Source organism: Lonchura striata, chromosome 16 (genome assembly GCF_046129695.1).
Source record: "Lonchura striata isolate bLonStr1 chromosome 16, bLonStr1.mat, whole genome shotgun sequence".
Classification (NCBI taxonomy): Eukaryota; Metazoa; Chordata; class Aves; order Passeriformes; family Estrildidae; genus Lonchura; species Lonchura striata.
In genome coordinates this window covers 15,357,722-15,379,720 of record NC_134618.1, presented here as the reverse complement: position 1 = coordinate 15,379,720, position 21,999 = coordinate 15,357,722, and the positions used below count along the sequence as shown (strand labels likewise).

The 21,999-nt window shown below is 46.4% G+C and overlaps 2 protein-coding genes across 2 annotated transcripts; one reads left to right on the top strand and one right to left on the bottom strand.

Moving 5' to 3' along the window:
• Nucleotides 1-263: 263 nt before the first annotated feature.
• On the bottom strand, nt 264-6,925 carry NT5M (5',3'-nucleotidase, mitochondrial). The gene is made up of 5 exons (XM_021550466.2): nt 6,008-6,925; nt 4,234-4,334; nt 3,806-3,866; nt 3,361-3,475; nt 264-3,216 (listed from the first exon to the last, which is right to left on the bottom strand). The coding sequence occupies exons 1-5, from the start codon at nt 6,269-6,271 to the stop codon at nt 3,059-3,061; spliced, it is 699 nt and encodes a 232-aa protein (XP_021406141.1). The 5' UTR covers nt 6,272-6,925; the 3' UTR covers nt 264-3,058.
• A 2,419-nt stretch (nt 6,926-9,344) lies between these two features.
• COPS3 (COP9 signalosome subunit 3) lies at nt 9,345-20,155 on the top strand. Its single transcript, XM_021549938.3, has 12 exons — nt 9,345-9,431; nt 12,168-12,297; nt 13,168-13,280; nt 13,386-13,435; nt 14,292-14,384; nt 15,114-15,293; nt 16,245-16,385; nt 17,428-17,601; nt 18,436-18,522; nt 18,815-18,928; nt 19,496-19,576; nt 19,895-20,155. Exons 1-12 carry the CDS (start codon nt 9,377-9,379, stop codon nt 19,946-19,948), a joined length of 1,272 nt encoding a protein of 423 aa, XP_021405613.1. The 5' UTR covers nt 9,345-9,376; the 3' UTR covers nt 19,949-20,155.
• The last annotated feature ends 1,844 nt before the right edge of the window (nt 20,156-21,999 follow it).

Genomic DNA, 21,999 nt, shown 5'->3' with positions numbered 1-21,999 from the left:
CCAGCCCTGCTGGGATGGTCCCACAGTCCTCCCTCCCTGGCTCTGGTCCCATGTGTCCAGCAGGGCTGTGGCATTGCAGGTTCTGGTCATGCACTGGGATTCTCATGGCACAGTCCCACAGCAGGCAGGGGAGTCCACAGACACCTCACAGGAGTGGGTGGATGTGGAGCAGCCAGCAGTGATGGGTAAGGCATAAAATCCCAGGGAGAGACATCCCACAGCAGTCCCAGCCCCTTTTATAGCTTCTGCTCTGTGGCCCAACAGGACACACACTTCACAGCTTTATTTATTATAAAAGATCTTTAGGAAGATAAACTCTACCCCAAACCACCCCTTGGCTTTATTTCTGCCCACAGGGACTGTGTCTAACAGGGTGAGGGCACTGCGAGGGCAGCAAGGCTGGTTGCAGGTTTTCTGGACATGAAACACCCCCCATCCCCACACAGAGTCACAGGTGGGAAACTGCAAACCCCAAACTCCATTTCTAGGCAGCTGGATGCCAAACAACCCAGTGTTTATTGCAGTGCTTCTCATTTGCCTCGGGTTTATGGATGTACATTCAAAAACAAAAGCTCTGTGTATCTCAGCTGGACACAGACAGGCTTGAATGACAAACGGCCGATGGAGTCACCTCCTGGTCCCGAGTGTGGGAGCAAACTGTGCAGCTACCAGCTCAGGATCTCTGTGCATAGAGCTGGAGCCTCAGGCATGAGAAACTCCAGCTCTGTTTTCAAGTATATTTGGTGTGGTGTATCTATCTCTGGCATCACATCTCACCATGGGGAAAAGTCCTGCTGGCCCCAGAGAGCCACATCCCTTGGGTCTGCCCCAGCCTCGGGGGAAGATGACAGGTTTGGGCAGCTGCTGGAGAGATGTGCCAGCTCATTTTGGCTCAATAAGCAGGGTGAAGGCTCTGGGGAGCTTGGGCAGCTCATATTTACATGGTACCTTTAGTAAAAAACCAGCTTGGACCCCATGAGGCTGCACAGAGGGGCCAACAGCTGGTGGAGGTCTGGTGGAGCCAAAGGGTTCCTGATGTTCAGCAGCTGCAGCAGCTGCCCATGGTGCTCCCACACTGTCCCAGTTCCCAGCCTGCAAACCCTCCAGCCAGCTCTTGGCAGGAGGCTGCACCTCAGGCAGCTGCACATCCTAAATAGACCCCTCCAAACCAAACCCACTGCCCAGAGAAGCACACAGTGGTTTAAACAGGAAAGAAAAATAGAAAAAAGAAAAAAAAAAAAAAAAAAAAAAAAGAAAGAAAGAAAGAAAAAAATATGCTTGTGGTATATAAGTCCCACTGCCCTGGGCTAATCATGCTAACTTTGTAAACTCCCCCCATCCCAAGAAATAGGGCAAGCCCTAAGTCAACACAGGCCCCATCCCTGGCCCTGCAGCACCCAGGGAAGGCACAGGATCCAAAGCACCAAATCCAGAACCCTCCAGGTTCTGGATACAGGAGGGGTCTGGCTGCTACTGCTGAATTACATTATTTGTTGGTTATGCAGCTTTAAGTTCATGTCCTTTTGTTGATGGGGTCCCACAGGAGAGCAGAGAGGCAAAGCAAAGGTGTGAAAAGGGTGCAGGATAGCAAACCCTGGCCAAGCCCTGGTTGCCACCTCTGCCTGTGTGGTTATGTGTCCAAGTGGGGAATTTTACTGCTGCAGCCAGCAAGTCCTTGGGCCAGGAGGGCAGTGGGATCCTGGACAGAGTGGGGACACACAGCAGCAGGGCCCGATGGCCTCTGTGGTGTCAGCAGTGACACACCCAGCTCATCCCTGGGGTGGCCCAGCACCAGCTCCCACTGGGGACAGCCGGGCTGTGGCTGCCCTGTGGCAGTGTCACAGGCAGGGAGGGGATGCCAGGCTCTCCCAGCAGCTGGGATGTCTCTCTGGGGCCAGGAGCAGCAGATTTCTCCTGCCAGACAAGTGGCTGAAGTTCCAAGGCCGGACTGCTGTGGGCTCAGAGAAGCAAAAATGAGACAAACAAGTGAGGAAGAGGATGTGGGCACAGCTATGCAAAAAACACTCCTCTTGGAGCTGCCCCTTGCTCTAAACCCTCCCTTTTTGGTGGCCAACTGCAGCTTCCCAGCAGTGCTGGCTGCTCCCAGAGCTCAGGAGCCCCGGCACTGTCCCCTGGCAGAGGGGGCTGGTCCAGCTGTGTGTGCTGTGACCCCTTTGCACCAGCCAGGCACTGAACACCTCTCTGCAGGGGCCCAGAGCCAAGGCAGTGGGGCTGGCAGCACGCTCTGTCCCCAGACATCCAGGGCTGGGACTGTGGTGGAGCAGCAGAACAAACTGCCCTGTGGTACAACTCGTGGGCACCTCTCCTGTGCTGGTTTTGGCCAGGGTAGAGTTAATTTTTTTTACAGCAGCTTGTACAGGGCTCTATTTTCTGTGAAGAAAATTAATTCTGCCCTGGCTAAAACCAGCACAGCTGCCCAGCCTTTAACAGCAACATCCCCTGATGTCTTCCCTTGCAGCACATGAGCACTGCAAACAGCATCCACGGATGTGCTTGTGACAATTCTCCACCAACACAGGGACAGCCTGGACAGCCCCTGCCTGCTCTCCCTGCCCTTCCAGCCACCCCTCTCCCCAGATCCAGGCACTGCCATGGGGAAAGATCTCCTGAGGCAGCCCTTGGGATGAAACCTTGCAAGGATTAAACAAACCACACACGATCCCTGACCATAACGTGGAGGAGAGGATGCAGAGCTGGTCTGTGCCACGCAGCGCACCAGGCAAGGGCAGTGACACGCTGAGGGTGACCTTGTCCAACGTTGGGCTGGCTCTGTGGGGGTGCAGATGCAGCACAGAGACCCCAGGAGCCAGGCTGTCAGGTCCACAGGCACAATCCTGCTGTTGCTCCCTTGTGGCAGGGCTGGGCTGGGGTCTATTTTTCAAGTCCAGGTGACCGTGGCGCTTCAGCTCCCCTTCCTCTTCCTCTCTGCAGCAGGGACAGTGTCTGTCTGTCTGTCTGTCCATCCTGGCCTTCAGCAGGACTGCACAGGGACACAGGCAGGTGGCTGCAGCCCCAGGTGGCCACGGGGGGCTGGTGTTTAGGTGGCCTGGCCAGGTGGGAGGCGTTTGCTGTCCAGAATGGCCTTCCAGTCGTCAGCCCAGGAGTGCAGCCGGCGGCTGGGCGGCTTCAGCTGCAGGTGTTTGTTGTGGCAGGCAGTGAAGAGCACGTGCTCCCAGGTGGGGTTCTGCTCTGCCCCTGCAAGGGAGGGAAGGTCAGTGGTCTGGACAACTCTGTGAGACACTGAAGTTGATTTGACTTCAACATGAAGACCCCAAAGTTACAAAAATCAAACATCCATGCCTGGCTGCCTCCAGCCACTGTTTCACCCTCACCTCTTACCTGTTATATCAGGTCTGTCGTCTATAAGCAGATCAGCAGAAACCACCGTCTTATCTCGTGTCAAAACAATCTGCTCAAGAAATTCGGGGCCAAAGTGTTTCTCCACCCAGGCATACTGGAAGGCAAGAGATGGTTGGTGAGCTCAGGGAAGGCTGATGGATGGGGCAGGGGGTGCTTGGTGGAGTGGAAGCAGCCCTGGCCCCCACACAGGGAGGATATGTCTCTTAATAAGTTCATTAGTGGGACGGATTTGGATGCTGCTGGAGTAAAAGTTATTTGAAAGCCAAGCAGCTTTTGATGTCAGGATGAAAGACTAAGACCAAGAGCCTCAGTGCATGCAAATGGATGGAACAGGTAAATTTTACAGCCAGAGGTATGCAGGGGTCAGACACATTTCACTGGGCAGTGTGGATGGGACAGAGAGCTGAGATTTGGGCCTGCTCACCTTCTCATAAGGGCAGTACCGGTACTTCTTGATTGGGCTCGTGCAGATGAACACATCAGTGCTGCCACGGGGAGAAAAACAGGGGCAGAGTGTCATTCTGAGCCAGAGCAGGCAGCAGCCCAAAGCCAACCATCCACCACACACAGATCAAACAGATTTAAGACATTAATCCCCCATCTCACAGAATCCCACAATCATATTCCCCTTTTCACGACCTTTGCTGGGAGCAGAGACTGAAGGAAGAGGCTGCACATGGCTGATGTTCTAGGTGGCTGCTCCAGGAGTCAAAGCCCTCTCTCCCCTCCCTTCTCTGATGGCTGGGAGATATTTATTTTTAATGCTGTTGTTGTATCAGCACTTCTGCCAAGAGGTGGATGTGAAGACACAGCTGCTCCTCTGTCCATCCCCACACGCAGGTTCATACTCACTCTGCCAAATTTGCCATTTGTTTCACAGCTTCCACAGCCCCAGGGAGTGGGTCCAGCTCGATGAAGAAGTTCTTGGATTCCCAGATGCTGATAGCTTTCTCCTGTGAGGGGAAAGCAAGAGGTTACTGCACTTATTGCAATTTTTTCTGCATGTGCATCCTCCTCACCCTTTGCTAGGACAGAGAAAGCAGGGGGAGCACCACCAGCTTCAGTCCCTCCTGCTCACCCCCCCTGCCCTCTGCTCCCCACCCCATACAATTCAGATTGGAGATGCTCTGGAACAAAAACAAAACAAAACAAAACAAAACCAAACAAACAAAAAAAAGCCCAAACCAAACCAAAAAACAAACAAAAAACCCCACCAAAACAAACAAACAAACAAACAAACCCCAAAAAGCAGGCTTGGTTTTGGTTTTGCCTCTGCAGCCCCACACACAGAGGGAGCTGCACCCTCCTGTAAAGCCAAACACCAGAAATTATCCAGATCCAAACCAAACCCATCCAAAGGGATGGATCCACATGGATCCAGCTGACATGGCCTGGTGGCCCTGCTCTACCATAATGCTGTTCAGGCACAGGTGCTGTCTGGCCTGTTTGTCTCCATGAGATCACTTAAAATACAGGTACATTACAGGAGGAACCACATGAAAACCAGGACTGCCCTGAGGTCAGATAGTGCAAGTTTTTCTACTTGTTCAGCCCAAGGTTTTGGTGGTTTTACATTATCACAGCAGACACAAGATGAGTTCACTTCATTTAACACATCCAAAGTAGTTACGATCAAGAAAGAAAAAAAAATTGTTATCGTGTGTTAACACTGCCAAGCAGGGGTTTGAGCAGCTGCTTTACTGCACAATTGATGTCCTGCACTTCCCTCTCACCACTCCCAGCCTGGAAGGACACTTTATTCCTTCAGCTCATCAAATTGTTTAGGACTTTGCCCATGGGAGAGCCCTGGACCTTATTCTCACTCCTTTCCCTGTAACCATCATAATCCTAACAACAGGCACACTTTTATTTACCATAACACATTTCAGCCAGTGCAACTGCAATCCATGGATGAGACCACAGACATCCACTGGGATGGGAAACTTGCAGAGGCAGAAACCAACTCTTAACAGCAGTCAGCCTCTTGCTGAATGCTAAATTACAATATTGAGAGAGCTTCTGCTTTTAAGCTTTAATTATTAAAATGAATATAATAATCTCTGGCATGGGAGGGCTTGGGTTGTTTTAAGTAAGACCTCAAATAAAGCATCAATTGCATGGTTTGTTCTGATCTGCTCTGCTGCATCCCACCCCTCACATTGCTCTTGAGGAGCTAAATAATCCATCTAGGAATGGCACCAATCCAAATCAGAGCTAGAAAAACCCACCTATACAATCTGGGGTATTTCAAGTCAGATATTCTGAAATACCCCCTTTCCTTGCATCTGTCACCGTCCAGGCATGCAGAAAAGAAGTCCACTAGGCCATCATATCATTCTGATCTAATGGAAGATATCCCTCCCCATAACAGGGGGTTGGAACGAGGAGGTCTTTAAGGTCCTTATCAACCCAACCCATTCTAGGATTCTAAGCAACACACAGACATGCACAAAAAAAGGGCCAGATTTCTGGGGGAAAAAACCCACTGCTGGAAGCCCTCCTGTGTTGCTGTGGGAGCTTTTTGGTGGCCCCCACAGCCTTTCCCAGCACTGCCCTCACGAGCTGGGGGTCAGAGGGTCCCTGAGGGGGACAAGCCACGCGTGGAGCCGGGGGAAGCACAACTCACACTCAGCTCGGGTCCCAGGCGCCCGTACTGCTCCGACACCCAGAAGCCCCTCCGGTCCTCCAGGGCAATGTAGGGCTTGTCGGGGTACCTGGCCCTGAATTTCTTCAGGAAGCCTCCCTCGAAGTCAGCCAGCACCCCGTCCATGTCCACCAGCACCCGCAGAGCCCTGCGGGACCCCGCTGTGGGGCCGAGCCCCCTGCCCAGCCCGGCCAAGGAGCCGCAGCGCCGGGGCCGCAGGTGCAGGAAGCTGCTCAGCAAAATCATCGTGGAGAGGGATTTGGGGCAGGGGATGGGGGATCTGGGGAAAGGGGATGGGGGATTTGGGGAAAGGGGCTCAGGGAAGGGAATGGGAGGCTCAGGGAAGCAGGTTCAGGGCAGGGGATGGAGGTTGGGGCAGGGAATGGAGGGTCAAGGAAAGGGATGGGGGACTTGAACAAGGGGAAGGGAGGCTCGGAGGAGGGGGCTCAGGGAAGGGGATAGGGGCTTGGAGCAGGGAAAGGGAGCCCAAGGAAGGGGATGGGGGCTTGGGAGAGGGGATAGAGCCTTGGAGCAGGGGAAGGGGGCTCAGGGAAGGGGATAAGGGCTTGAGGAAGTGACTGGGGAGCTTGAGGAAGGGGATGGGGGCTTGGGAGAGGGGATAGAGCCTTGGAGCAGGGGAAGGGGGCTCAGGGAAGGGGATAAGGGCTTGAGGAAGTGACTGGGGAGTTTGAGGAAGGGGATGTGGCTTCGAGCAGGCGATGAGGCCTCCAAGAAGCAGATGGGGGGGCTTGGGTCAGGAATAGGGGGCTCAGAGCAGAGCTGGGGGGGCTCTCCAAGCAAAGGGGGGGGATGCCTCTATTTCAAGCACGCACCGAGGCAGCGGGCAGCCCTGCCAAGCGCATCCCTTTGCAGCAGAGGGAAGGAGCGGCTGGGGGGTGCGAGGGGGAGCGGCGGGGCTGCCGGGGGGCTCGGGGGGGATGCAAAGGCTGGTCCTGGCCCCCAGCGCGACCTCCCCGTCCCCGCCCCATCCCTCGCCGGCAGCGGGCGCGGAGCGGCGGCGGGCGGGCGGCGGGGCCGGCGCGGAGCTCGGCCCGACCCGGCAGTGCAAAGCCCAGTTCCTCTTCCCGGTGCCTGGCGAGCCCGGAGCGCCGGCACCGCCCTAAAGCGGCACAAGCGCCCTGCGACAGCGCAGCCGCCCGCCCTAAGGCTGCCCCAGCCCCGCTGCCCTTCCCCTCCCTGCCTGCCTGCCTCAGTTTCCCTCGCTGGCAGTCTTTGGGATACCCAGTCCCCCGCCCGCTGCCTCCCCATGCCCGTCCCTCTATGCAGAGGCGGTGGGTACATCTGGGGACACACGTAAAATGGTGATTTTTCTGCAGAAAACACACTTGGTTTTGAGAGTTCTTGCGCCGTGTGACAGATCTGTCCCCACGCGTGACAGGAACACTTAAAAGCCAATTCCCGGAGCCCAAAGGAGCACACACTGTACCAAAAACAGGTTCGGTGTTCTGACCAGACAACGAAGATCTGTTCAAAAAACATTTTGGGGGTTAAAACTGATGAAAAAGAGGGAGTTCTCCAAGTGGTACTGACAGCATTAGGCAACCACTGAGCTGGGAAATAAAAGTTTCTGCTCGACAGCAATAATAAGGTTCCAAAATATTTAATTTTTCAAGTCCAGAATGTTTTCAAGTGGAATGTATTGTCCTTGTTTCACAGAGAGGGCAAATCTGCTGTTGGGATCGGGTGACCTGGGGAAGGTCACAGAGGGAAGGCAGGAAGGAAGAGCTGGCTGGACACGATGGTGATCTCAGCTGGGAGGGGAATGTGTGAAGTTCAGGTCTGTTTTGCTTTCACTTGCACCGCAGGCGTTTTGTTTCCTTCAAGGAATGGGATTTCAACACAGCTGGGTGTTCCTGACTAAGCAGGGAGGGAATACATGAAAATTTATGGCTCCCCAGGCAGTGGTCAGGGCACCGAGCCTGACAGAGTTCAGGGAGCATTTGGAGCTCTCAGGCTCAGGGTGGGATTTTGGGCTTGTCCTGTGCAGGGCCAGGAGTTGGACTGGATGATCCCTGTGGGTCCCTTCCAGCTCTGGATATTTTACAATTCTGTGATCTCCACTCAGGCTTCCTTCATCTTCAAAGATACTGAACACATTCCCTGCCTGCAACAGCTCCAGGACATGCTGCTGCAGCTCCCGAGGCATGGGAAACGCGGATCCATGTGTGAAAAATGCTATTTCATAATTGGCTTTTCACAAATATTACAATGAATATTATACGTGTAATGTTAGAAAGTTATGCTGTATTAATTCTCTTTAGTAGTGTGTTAAAGATAGTTTTAGGTTCCAACATAATGTTAAAATAGAGACTATGTATGTTGGGGGAGTTTTTTTTTTTTTTAGGAATGAGTTACTCGCTTCAAGGAACACCGAAATCTTCCAAAGAAAAGGAATTTATGGTTTTCTTATCAGAAGAAACTAATTTCTTCAGGCCTTGCTCAAACTCGAAGATGCCTTGGGGATTAAAAGAAACTGTTGACATACAACAGACAGAGTTCTAGTTTTAAATAGAATGTATGCATAACCATGAAAGATATATGAATATGCAACAGGCTATTGCTTTTAAGGTTATTCCTTTATTCACAAGGCATGCTTTTCGTGACTTGGTGTCTGAGAGCATCCGGACGTCCGTAATTCTTTGCTTTTTATTGTCTTGTAACTGTCCTAAGTCTAAACTTTATTACTCTAGTTGTATTACTATTTTTATAACCATTTTATTATTATTAAACTTTAAAAATTTTAAAAACCAAGTGGCTGGCGCTTTTCACACACGTGTTAACCTGAGGGATTCAAACCCCATTCCGTGCTACCAGAGCGAACATCCCACGCGCTCATCCCAGCACCTCCACACTGTCAGAGGGGGCAGAAGGGATGAGACCTCGGCTGGTGCAGCGCAGCCCCTCGGGTGGGCTTCACCTCCCGGCCCGCGGGCAGCGGGAGGCACCGGCCACGCGTGTGGGGAGGGCCCGGTGTCACTGGGGTCCCGGCGGCGCAGGGTCCCTTCTCACATGGGCCGTCGTGTCGCGGGGCCCGCATGTCGCGGGGCCCGCATGTCGCGGGGCCCGCATGTCGCGACATATGTCATGGCGACAGCGCCATGACGTCACCGCCGCCCCCCCCTCAGGCGCTGCTGAGTCACGGCCCCGCCCGCGCGCCTGACGCGGGCCCGGCGGTTGCCAGGGCGACCGCGCTTCTCGCGAGAGGCGGCGGGCGGCGCGCGGCCCCCGCGGCGGGCCCTGATTGGCGGGCGGCGGGCGGCGCGCGCCGCTCCCCCCGCCCCGCCCCGCCCCGCCCCCTCGGCGCGCGCGGCCGCGGCGCGAGCCGCCAAGATGGCGTCGGCCCTGGAGCAGTTCGTCAACAGCGTCCGGCAGCTCTCGGCCCAGGGTGAGCGGGACGGGGCCGGCCGGGGGCGCCGCGAGGACGGGGCGGGCCCGCGGGGACGAGGGAGGACGGCGAAGAGCGAAGGAGCTGGTCAAAAGGCGCGGGTGACGGCGCGGCGGGCCGGGGCCTGCCCGCTCGCACGGCGCTGCCTCAGGCGCGGGTCCGCGCTGCTGCAGCCCCGCGGCGGCGGGGCCGTGCCGGGGTTAGTTCGGGACAGCCCCGAGAGGATCCTGGCGGTGTGACAGGGCACGAAGGGCCGGCGGTGCTCTCACGGAGCTCTCCCAGGATCGGTGATCCTGCCAAAATCGGAGCCTTTAAAACAGGGGGAGGAGCGAGCATCGCTAGGGCTTTAAATGGGATTGTGCGGCCCAGCCTGTCACCCCCGTAATGAACAGACTGGTTGTGATAAATGTGATTTAAAATATATTTCTGAATTGTCCAAGTGTCCGTGCTCTAATTTGCAAGCAGAGCGTAGACAGAGAGTCCCGCCCCACCACGGAACTGTGTGACAGATCAGAGACTGTACCCACGTGTCCACAAAGGGCTTTAATAATCACAATTAGAATTCCTCAGTTTTACTGCCAAACTCCTATTTTCACTCTGTGTGGGCGCAGCGTTTTCTGGTTCTTGAACTTTCCCTGTGTATTGATGCTCTGTGAAATGTGTTCGGACTGGTCTCTGCCTGGGATGTTTCCTCCCAGAAGCTGATCAAAAATGGATGTTTCACACCGTGGCCCCAGGTCTTATCTCTTGTAGTTCTTGGGTTGAGCTCCAGCTTTCTCCTACTCGGGTTTCACGCAATAAATACAAATATTTCTACTTTAAAGACAAGTTGTGCCTGCAGGGTGTGGGTACAAACCAGATGGAAGATGGATCCTTGTACTTCTGTAGTTGAGCTGGAGAACTTTCTGTCACAGAGTTTTGGGGAGGCAGAAGGCTCAAGGGGAGGCTGGTGGGCTTTATTGAAGTTCTCCCATTAGGGATGAGCCGGGGAGATGTTCTCTGTGAGAAAGTCCCCAGCACAGTAAGGGCATGGACTTGATGGAGCAAGTCCAGATGAGGCCACCAAGATGATTGGAGGGATGGAGCTTTGAGGAAGGGCTGTGAGAATCTGGATTGTTCAGTCTGGAAAAAAGAAAAGGCTCTAGGGTGGCCTAATTGTTGCCTTCCAGGATCTGGAGGGAGCTACAGGAAAGATGAGGAGAGACTTATTTATAAGGGCTTGGAGGGATAGGAAAGGAGGAATGGCTTCATAATAAGCAGAGAATAGGGTTAGATTGGATATTAGGCAAGAATTCTTCCCTGTGAGGGTGAGCAGGCCCTGGCACTGAATTGCCAGAGAAGCTGTGGCAGCCCCTGGATCCCTGGAAGTGTCCAAGACCAGGTTGGACAGAGCTTGGAGCAACCTGGGACAGTGGGAGGTGTCCCTGCCATGGCAGAGGATGGAATGAGATGATCTTTGAAGTTCCTTCCAACCCAAACCCTTCTGGAATTCTGTGAAAGTAAATCCAGAGCCAGGAGCTGGATGTGAGAGCACTCAGGAGCAATGTGTGTGTGCATGTGCTGGTTCCTGGCTGGCATTTGGCCACCTGGGAGGTGACAGAAAGGGACATTTAGTTGGGCCTGGTACTGGAATACTGGAATTTCTGCTTAGACTGTAAATTGTTCGGTGTGTGGGTAGAGAGATAGATCACAGAATCCCAGAATGGTTTGGGTTGGGAGAAACCTTCAGGGCCGTCTCTTTCCAACCCTTGCCATGGACAGGGGCACACTCCACTAGAGCAGTTTGCTCAGAGTCTGTCTGGGGTTTATTTTGTTTTGTTTTGTAGAAGGGGTGGATTTCTGGAACAGGGAGGAAACCAGAACTAGGGTTTTGCAGTGCCTGAGCACCATGATCAAAGCGCAGAGAGTTTTACAAGCCCTATTCCTTCCCTTGCTTATGTCTTTTTTAAATTTCATAGGAAAGAGAATAGTTTTGGAGGTGAGTTTCTGGGCTCTGGTCCCCCATTTGGAATTTTGATCCCTCTGTCACTTCAAAACTAACATTTCATTGCTAGAATTTCCCTCCTATTCCTTTCTCAAAGAAAAGGCCAGAGACCTGAGGGTAGTATAAATCTCTCTGAATGGAGCAACTATTCCTCATTTTCTGGAGACTTTTGTTAAGGGTGAGAGAAGCTCTCTTTTTTCTCTCTAATCTGCAAGGATTGAACATTGAAACAATGCTCTGCTTCAGAAGGACGTAGTTTTAATTAATTCAGTTATTTACTGGGGAGGAAGAGCTTGAAAGCAGCTCATGGGAATGGATCTGCTTTCTTTTATGAGGGTTTTGGGGCTTGCCATACCTTCCTCATTCAAAGTAGTCCCTTTCCATGCTGTGTGCATAGCACACAGCATATAGAATAACACTAGTTTTAATTGTACAAAGTAAATTTAAGGACAGGTTTTTAAATACTTTTGTTGTAGGTACTTATTTCTAACTTTAATGTCTACTTCAAAAAAATGCTTATGAGCAGACCTGAAAGTTGAGTAGTGCTTGAGGACCAGCAAGGAACAAGCTCTGGTATTTGTTTTATATTAAAAAAATGTGGTGGGCAGAAAATTAATGCCTGTTTTATTAAAGAAAATTAAATTTCGGGGTGGTATTATTATTTCCTGCTGTTACATGAGGAAGCAGAGAAGTGTGGGAATGGGTGAATGTACTTTAACTAGGCTTTGACAACAATGCTTTTTATTTTTCAGGGCAAATGACCCAGCTTTGTGAACTGATCAATAAAAGTGGAGAGCTGCTAGCAAAAAATCTTTCCCATCTGGATACAGTGCTTGGTGCCCTGGATGTACAGGAACACTCACTAGGTGTTCTTGCTGTCTTGTAAGTGTTGCTTGCTTTTAAGTAAATACTAAAACTTCAGGCAATGAGCTGAACTGTCAGACAGGCAAAGCTTTTTGTTCTGGCCCTGGGACAAGTTGCCTGGAGAAGCTTTGACTGTCCCATCCCTGGGAGTGTCCAAGGCCAGCTTGGACAGAGCTTGGAGCAACCTGGGATATTGGAAAGTGTCCCTGCCCATGATTGATTCCAAGGGATTGGAACTGGATGGACTCTGAGGTCCCTTCCAACCCAAACCATTCTGGGATTCCATGATAAGTGTTTTTCCATATGTGTTCAGAAAAAAATATGTAGAATGAGCTTTTAAAACTTTATTTTCAGGGCATATTTTCACTGAACTGTAAGCATAGAGGAAGATGTTTTATTCCAGTCAGAAACAGGCTTTTATCATGGCTCTTGAGTGTTTGTAGACAGCACTGAGGCTCTTGCTGCTGTCTGGAGTTCAAGATAAAATTGAGTTGCCTTGGGGATGCTGAACTTAAGGTGAAGATATTTAGTTCCAACTGGCCATATCTGACGTCAAGTGAACTATCTGCAGGTTTCACTGCCATTTTAAAATTTTCTCTTAAGGCAAAGATCAGAATTCTAGCACTTGTTCTACTACTCTTTCGAAACAAAATACTGATAATACTGAAAATTATCTTTGCCATTGTAGTTTGCACTAAATTGCTAATTATATTGTGCATTAAAAGGTGTTTTCAGATGTTGCTGTGCAGCTAATGGGGAAATCCTATGCCATGTCTCATTTGGATTTGTTTGCAAGAACCTACATGCAGAGACTTAGCAATGAAAATTAATCTTTTTTTTATGAACCTCCAAGCAATAAATGCTAAACCTTTTGTTTCTTTGTTTCAGGTTTGTGAAGTTTTCTATGCCCAGCATCCCTGACTTCGAAACGTTATTCTCGCAGGTGCAGCTTTTTATCAGCACTTGCAATGGAGAACACATTAGATATGCAACAGACACTTGTAAGTTAAGCCTAATTTCAGACTTGATATATTTTTGGATAGTTTGATAATACTGATTTTTTTTCACTGAGGTGTTTTTCTTGTTTGTTTTTTTACTCTGTGTAGTTGCTGGCCTGTGCCACCAGTTAACAAATGCCCTTGTGGAGAGAAAACAGGTGAGCAAGTACCATCTAGTACAAATAAGTTACTCCATACCCAAGGCTTAAAGGGGGTGTTACCAGCCTCTTACTCCATAAAGATTTGTCACTAACTTCACATCAAGTGTTTCTATGCAGCTCTTTAATTGTTAAGTTTACTGAAAGATAATGAGCCAAACTCAAAATTCTAAGATTTCTCTTAAGGAAAACCTAAGGAAGATAATTTTTTGGGGGAGAAGTCACCTAAAAACATGTTCTCCCACACAAAATAAGAGATCTGTAGTACCAAGAATATTCTTCAGACAATGCATGAGTAGAGGAAAGAGGTGCAAGGGTTATTGGCACTGCTGAGTCAGTGATTTTAGTCTCAGTGTTATTCTCACTGGTGTTACATAATGTTCTTAATGAAATGCCTTAAAATATGCAGGAAACTTGATTAACAAATACTTGACCAGTGGTTTTGTTGCTAAATCCTGACTTTTCCAGGCCACTTTGGTGAAGTCCAGCCTGAGACAGACCAGCTCTGATCTCTACTTTTAAGTGAACTGAAGTGAGAACCTTGTTTTTAGTATTTGTTGGGAGTTTGGATGGATTCATGGAGTCAAGAAGGTTTTTTATTGATATAGATTACTGTATTCCTGGTGAGATTGGCTTTGTGGAGCAGAATTGAAGACTTTATCAGGAAAAATTGTATAGCCAAGGTTAATTTTATTCTCCAAAAGACTGTGATATCCTACAAAAAGGGAACCTCAAGTTAACTATTACTTAATGGAACCTGTCAATTAGTGTTATTTTTCATTTGTAAGTGTCAACATAAGATCCAATGTGCTGCCATCTATGAGAAATTATCTGAAAGAGATGTAATTTCTGACAGCCCCTGCGAGGAATTAGCATTCTCAGACAAGCCATAGACAAGATGCAGATGAACACAAACCAGCTGACCTCAATACATGCAGATCTCTGCCAGGTAAGGGGATCACAAGGGCTTTTTGTGAGAATAAAAGCTTATAAAATACCTGTAAAACTTCAAGGAAATGCACATTCACGTATTGCAGTGTAAGAATGGATTTTCAACTGGGTTTTTGTTTGGTTTTTTTCCTAGCATTAAATAATATGATGTACTGAAATAAAATCCAAGTCTGATATACAGATTAATTATTAATTTTAAATGTTCAGTGCATGTCCCCAGATCTTTGGTTTTGTTGATGACTTCAGAAGGTCCTTTGACATTCCTTCTCTGTGGGCTAAAAGTCACACTGAACTTAACTTGCGTGGTATCAGTATAATATCCAGCTCCTGTCTGCTCAAGACTGACAAAAGACAAGTTTATGTTTGTCATGGTGTCTTTGGCCTGGATTTGTATTTCTGTCTCAGTCTTGGCCCCTGGGATTTAGGGTTGGACAGGAATGTTCAGAGCAATATTTAGTGCTGCCAGCACAGTAGTCTGGCAGTCCTGGAGTTTCAAACAGCTTTGTCAGAGTTTAATTTCTTTAGGAGTCAGATAATTTTATAACAGTTCATAATCTGTACTAAAGATTTTCAACTTGTGTTACTCCACTATGGACATGCTCTGTTTTTTAACTCGTGGGAGACTGATATTTATGCAGTAGTACTAATTAATTTAGTTTCAATTCCTTCTCATGGAAACTTGAATGGAAGTGGCTAATTTCTGAAAACTTGATTTATTTTCTTGTAGCTCTGTTTGTTAGCAAAATGCTTTAAACCTGCCCTCCCGTATCTAGATGTGGACATGATGGATATTTGTAAAGAGAATGGGGCATATGATGCGAAGCACTTTTTATGTTACTACTACTATGGTGGGATGATATACACTGGGCTAAAGAACTTTGAAAGAGCACTCTACTTTTATGAACAGGTAACTTGAAATGAAACCATAAGTCTGAAGTGTGATGTCTGGAAAGGCAGAAGTAGATGTGTAATAGTGCTGAGAAAACACAGCACCTTTGAACTGGCACAATCAGGCTGTGTATGGAAATGTTTTCCTTTAAAGAAAGTCTCTCACAGCCTTGTTGCACCATAAAGCTGTGCTGCTCAAAGAGTGATGTTAAATTTATCTCAGTATAAATATTTTTCAGCTGTCTGCTTGAAACTGCAGCACAGAAACAGGTCATGGGCTGACACACGGTTGTGTGTCCTTAAAAAATAAAAATAGTCCAGAGGTTTTGCTAAGGCCTTTGCTACTTTTATGAGAGGAGTTATATTTTTTCAATGCTGTTATAATATTTGCTGGTTTTGCTTTATCTGGGAAGGAAATAAAAGTAGTAAAATTAGGTAAATCTTGTGTATGAGGGAAATGCTTGTGAAATGTGCAAAACAAATTGGTGCAGCATTTTTCTTTTTTTGTAAATTAGGGTCAGCTCTTGAGTAGTTCCATTATCATAGTGAACTAAAATCCTTTTTCCCTATTCTGCAGACCTCTGACAATGTAATAGCTTTAGAAAACCTCTTTGAGGGACTGTGTAAATCCAGGCTCACAGGTAGCTACAGGTGATTTCTGGTACAAGTTTAGATACATTCCAAGGAAGGAAGTTTTGATTCTATCTGAGCAGATCTCTTTTAAGACAGGCACCACTGTAATGTGATATGTTTTGAGTAGCTTGTATAAAATTCCCTTTCTTTTGCGTATGTCTGGATAATTAATTTTGACAGAAGTTAGTTAAGCTTCAGCACTCAAAGGAGAATTTCATATGTCACTGTATCCTTTCTACATGCAGCTTGAAATTGAGTTTTTTATTCATGCAGTAACTACCAGGATCTACCAGTAAGCAGACTAAATTTCTGTTCCATTTCTTTCTCTCTTGCTTAGGCAATAACTACTCCAGCCATGGCAGTCAGTCATATTATGTTGGAATCATATAAAAAGTATATCCTAGTTTCTTTGATACTACTTGGTAAAGTTCAGCAGCTACCAAAATACACTTCCCAGATAGTTGGTAGATTCATTAAGGTAAGTATTGCAAATACTTCTACATAATAGATCAACAAATCTGAATTTGTAAGTGTGTAACAGTGGAAAGTGTCCCTGTCCATGGCAGGGGTTTGGAGTAAGATGAACTTGAAGGTTCCTTCAACCCAAACCATTCTATGATTGTATGATGTCAGTGATAAGGGTTTTTTAAATCTGGGAAAACTTCAGTGTTGAATAGTACTAATCAGTATTCCTTTCACTGATAGTGCGCATTCCTCTATAGCTTCTTATGTTAAAATTTTAAAAATACTCAGATTTCAATTGACTTTCAAGCTGCAGTGTCATTATGAAAAGATTTGACCTTTAACTTCATCTGATTGAAGCACAAAATGCTAAACAGTTTGTTCCCAGACCCCAGCTTTTTAAAGAATAAAAGCTGAAAAAACTGCAAGTTTGGAGTCTGTAAGCATTCAGATTAGGAGGTGTAGGTGGGAGACAAAACTGCTACTGAGAGAGTTCTGATCCTCAGTAACACAATTCTAAAACTAGTTCTTACTTAACACCGAGCTTGTTGATTTGTGACCAAAATTCTAGAGAGTTCCAAAATTCTTCTAATTTCAGAGACTAATAAAAAGGCTGAAAACATTTTAAAGTAGTTTAGGTGAACTGGTTTCACCCTCTGAGTCTCTGTTGTCGATGCTGTGACCTGAAGTGGTCAAGGATGGATGTCTTAGAGGGCAGAACAAATATAATGGATGGGCAGTTACTGGCAATGCTTACCTCAAACTCAGCTGGTCACTTGAGAGCTGTTCACACTGCTGTAAGTAAAACTGCCACACAGAGGTCCTGGAATGATGTTTACTAAATGCTACACAGCAGTAATACAGATTTTAGTGTGTGAGGGTTTGTCATTGCCATAAAGCCATGTATGGGCATCCTGTCTTTTTTATGAGAAGTGCCCAAGCTACTTAAATTTACTTCAATGCCTGCATGGCTTCTAATGTTGGAGCACTGAATAGGTTTTGTGAGGCTGGGTGAACACTGTGTTCTTCAAGAAGGGTTCTCATTTTTCTAATTGCAGCCTCTTAGCAATGCTTACCATGAATTAGCACAAGTTTATTCAACCAATAAACCCTCGGAGCTTCGAAATCTGGTGAACAAACACAGTGAAACTTTCACAAGAGATAACAATATGGGGCTGGTTAAGCAATGCTTGTCATCTCTCTACAAAAAAAATATTCAGAGGCTAACCAAGGTAAGAGAAATTGTGGACAGTTTTCTTCTGTGAGAGTGTATTTCTGAAATATATTTGATTTAGAGCTAAATGATAACATAGTAATGTGGCAGAGAAATCACTTAAACTGAGATTTGTGTCTGAAACAAAGGAGACTAGAATGCTCTGTATAGGAAAACAAATCAGTTGGCTGCTTATGCATTATTTAAAAGGTGATTCAATCTGTCTGTCAGAGGTGTTTGCCCATGGGGTTTTCACAGGTAATCAAAAAAGTGAGAGCTGCAACCCAGTGACCTTCATCCCTATTCAAAAAATAAGAAAACTGAACTTTACAGGCCACTTCATTAGAAAGGAGTGAGTGAACTGGAGAGATTTTGGAAGTGACTGAAATAAAAGGAAAAACAGAAGCACTGAAGTTAATTGCTCCTTCAGCCGAGAGATCAGATTAATCCTGAAAGGTGATTGGGGAAAGCAGGTTTTTTTTGCAAGCTCAAATCATATTTGTTGCAGTAGGAAAAAATCTCATGAGGAGCTTAGTATATGCACCTCTTGAAGGAAATTCAAGGGGTGGAGAGTCACTTTTTTGTGTAAAAAAGGTGAGAGGAAGAGGTTGGATGTGGTCAGGACTGTCTGGTGTAAAATGAAATCTCAGGAATGAGTAATGACTCCATACGTGCTCAGTGTAACAAATTAATGTCTGGAGGAAGAACTGACTCACTCTTACTCTTCAATAATTCTGTGTTCCACTTGTTCCCTCCCATCAGACTTCCACAGTCAGGTTACACAGACCATGAAGCATCAACAGGAAAATCCTTAACATCCAGTTTTAACACTTAAAAACTTTCTAAATTTCAGACATTTTTAACATTGTCATTACAAGACATGGCAAGTCGGGTGCAGCTGTCGGGGCCCCAAGAAGCAGAAAAATACGTCCTCCACATGGTAAGACCTCTGGCCTGGGGAAGCTATCCCATAATTAGTGTTTGGGTTGGCAGTACACATCTTGAGCAGCTCTTCTTCAGGGTGGAGGAAATGCTGACAGTGTACTGTGGTGTTGAGGCTGTTCTCAAAAAATCTAAAAGCATTGTAAGATAAGGCATGAATCGTGTTTTTGGGAAGCTGTGGGAAGTAAAAGCAACCAAGTTAAAGACAATTCCACAAAGAGTCTGTGTGTTGTAGTTACCTGAAATTCTGTTCTTGCTGATAACTTCTATTGAACCCTCTGTCATTTCAGATAGAAGATGGTGAAATCTTCGCAAGTATTAATCAGAAAGATGGTATGGTCTGTTTCCATGATAATCCTGAAAAATATAACAATCCAGCTATGCTTCATAACATTGATCAGGAGGTAAATCTTTTACTCCTTTTGGAATTCTTACCAAAGAACCTTAGACTGTAATCAGAGAGGTGCTGGCAGGAGCCAGTGTAGTAACTTAGATATAGAGAGTGAGGACTGTAAATCACTATATTACTATTTCACAGTATTTTCATGGGTTTTAGATTAATACTCTCTCTCAATGTGTTCCCTGTTTTGTCCTGCACAGCTTGAGCTGTTTCAGGAGACTGACTGCTTGCTGTTGATGATAGGAAGATCCTTGAGTGGATTAGAAAGATTGTTTTTAGAGTTTTAAACTTGAAGGATCACTTCCATTGGCTCTCAGTAACCTGCCTGTAGGTTAAGGTGGTTGAGCCTCAGGGTACTGTCTATCAATGGCCTTAAAAAGGAAGGCATGGATCAAATGAAGGGAATAAAATACGGTCTTACACTTTTGTTTGGGAGGTGAGGGATGAGAACATTTTGATGTAGAACTTTAGTGGTGGCAGAAATTACTTGTTCTACGTGGCACAGCCGTGAAATGTGTTGAAGATTAGGTACAAGCTGGACAAAGTAATCAATTTCATACATATTTTTAAGATGCTGAAATGTATAGAGCTTGATGAACGACTGAAAGCCATGGATCAAGAGATCACTGTGAACCCTCAGTTTGTGCAGAAGGTAATGGATTTAATGTCTTGTCAGAGTATGTAAGAGATTCATTCAGTGCAGTGAGTATATTGTACTGAATGTCAGTATTTACAGTGTTGTTATTACATATTATTAATAATATGTGCATAAACATCATGACACATCATAAAGATAATTTATTAATTTTAAAGGTGCTTTTCCCTAATTAATCCTGCAGTGATTTTAACCAGAAAATTAAGTTCATGTTATTTCATAGGCACTTTATTTTCCTCCCTGTTCACTTCAAAGACCTGTCATTCTCAAGCCTGCAGACCTGTTTCTGAACAGAACTAACTCTTTCCCTTTCAGAGTATGGGCTCTCAAGAAGATGACTCAGGGACCAAACCATCCAGTTATTCTTGAAATTAATGTTGCTCACCACTCCGCTTTCAAGTAAAAGCTTACGAAAGAATCACGCCTGGAACAGGGCATTGAGGAGTTCCACAAAGAGAGCAGAGAGAACTGAGCTTTGCTTTTCACCTGGACATTAAGAAAATAAAAGAACACCCTCTCAGTACTGTATAATATCAGAAATATTCTCTGCAAAGAAAAAGGAAATCTCAAAAGAAACTTGAAAGTCTGTTGTGGATTTATTTATCTTCAGATTAACATTGTTAATGCATTAAATAATCTACCTTTTGTTTTAAAGGGTTTGAATGTTGCCGTGTTTCTGTAGCAGTCCTCCTCTTCTGCAAAAGAAAGTGTTATTCAGGGAAGAATACAAACCAGTGTTGGTTCACTTACAAGATAATTATTGGTTCATTATTCTGTATTTAAAGTTGGCTCAAAGTGCAGATTTATCATATGTGTGGTGGGGGCAGAGAGGTGGAGTTCAAGCAAATCATAATGTAGGGAATTTGCATATGCCCCATGTAGCTGGTGCTGTCTGTTAAATGAGGAAATAAGAACTGTTCTTCCAGAAAGGATGAGGATATCAACATGTCCTTGTAAGGAAGTTTGCTGCAAAGTAAGAATCATATATGGAAAACATACGTGACAGCTGTTTATGATTTTAAGTTTCTGTTGCAAAATATCTGCTAATATTATTTGCTCTTAGATGAAATTTATTAGGCCTAAACAAAAGGATATTTGGAAAACATTGGTGTTCTGGAGGATTCTAGATAGGAAGTTGTTTACACTGAAAGAAATTTAAATGTTTGTTCCTGTGCAACTGGCATGAAGGTATTCAACAGGCTGATTGTTTCTTTGGTGGAAACCTGTATTTCTGCATGGAACATAAATAGAATTCTATACAGCTCTCAAAATGCAGGATTTTATTCAGATATAATGTGTTGGAATGGTACCTGGTTTTTAATTTACTATTTTAAACTTTGAAACTTTGCTATTGGATTCTTTAAAGTGCTTCACCCCTTAAATCCAACAGGCTGTTTAATTTTCTGTCATTCTCGTGTATTTGAAGATTCTCACTGTTCAAACACCTTCCTGTCAGGCAGAAATAAACCCGTCATCAAATCAGAAAACAAGAAGCTCAACAGCCACTGCTTCCTACTGAAACACCTGGCCAGGAGCTGCTTGCTCCTGCTGCCCTGCCAGCTTTTGTCCAGGTGGGAGCTGAGCATTCCTGGCTCTTGCTGTGAGAAGTTTGTATGTATTGAGGTCACCTATGGTTGAAAATATTCCATTTGTGCTTCCAGCGCTGATACAGAAGTGTTGGTGGCAGCAGGGTGCTGCCTTCTGGTGCAGAGAGGTGTCCCAGGTTGTGGTTGGTGGTGGAGGACATTTTTAAAAAAGTATAAAATAGCAATTTAGTAGTGAACACAGTGGAGGTCCATAGTGTGAGTAGCTCATCACTTCCTGCCTGAGAGAATTCCATTGGGACAACTTTTATATCTGATCTTTAAGCAAGATCTTGGGGTTTTTCATAACTCACAAGTCTTGTAACTAGAAGAGATCTATGACTTGGAAGGTTTTTAGCCTTGTTAATCCTGCAGTGATTTTAATGCTGAACATACAGCATTTTCCCCTCTGGTCCCATGGAAGTATTAAATGAGTAATTAGTGATGCTGTGGCTTGAGCCCAAAACAGGGTGGTTGTTACAACCACATGTGGCACTCACAGAAGGGACTGCAAACAACTGACCCCAAACCCCACCCATCCAGAAATGTGCCTGCCTCAACTCTCTTTGCCAGTGGCTCCCTTGCCAGGGGAGAATGTATTGCCAGGGGAGAATGTATTCAAGATGCTGTCATGGAGTCTGAAAAAAACCAGGAATGTCCATTTTTACACTACTAGTTCCTGTTATTGAGCATGGATTTACCTGCTGAGATCTGCAGGATGGTTTTCCAGCTGTGGAATTAGAAGCAAACTAATCCATGCAGCTGGTGAATAGCTCTAGATTTTTCTCTTCTTTTTCCTTGCCCAAAGTAGATAAAATAAATCCATGCTCACATCAA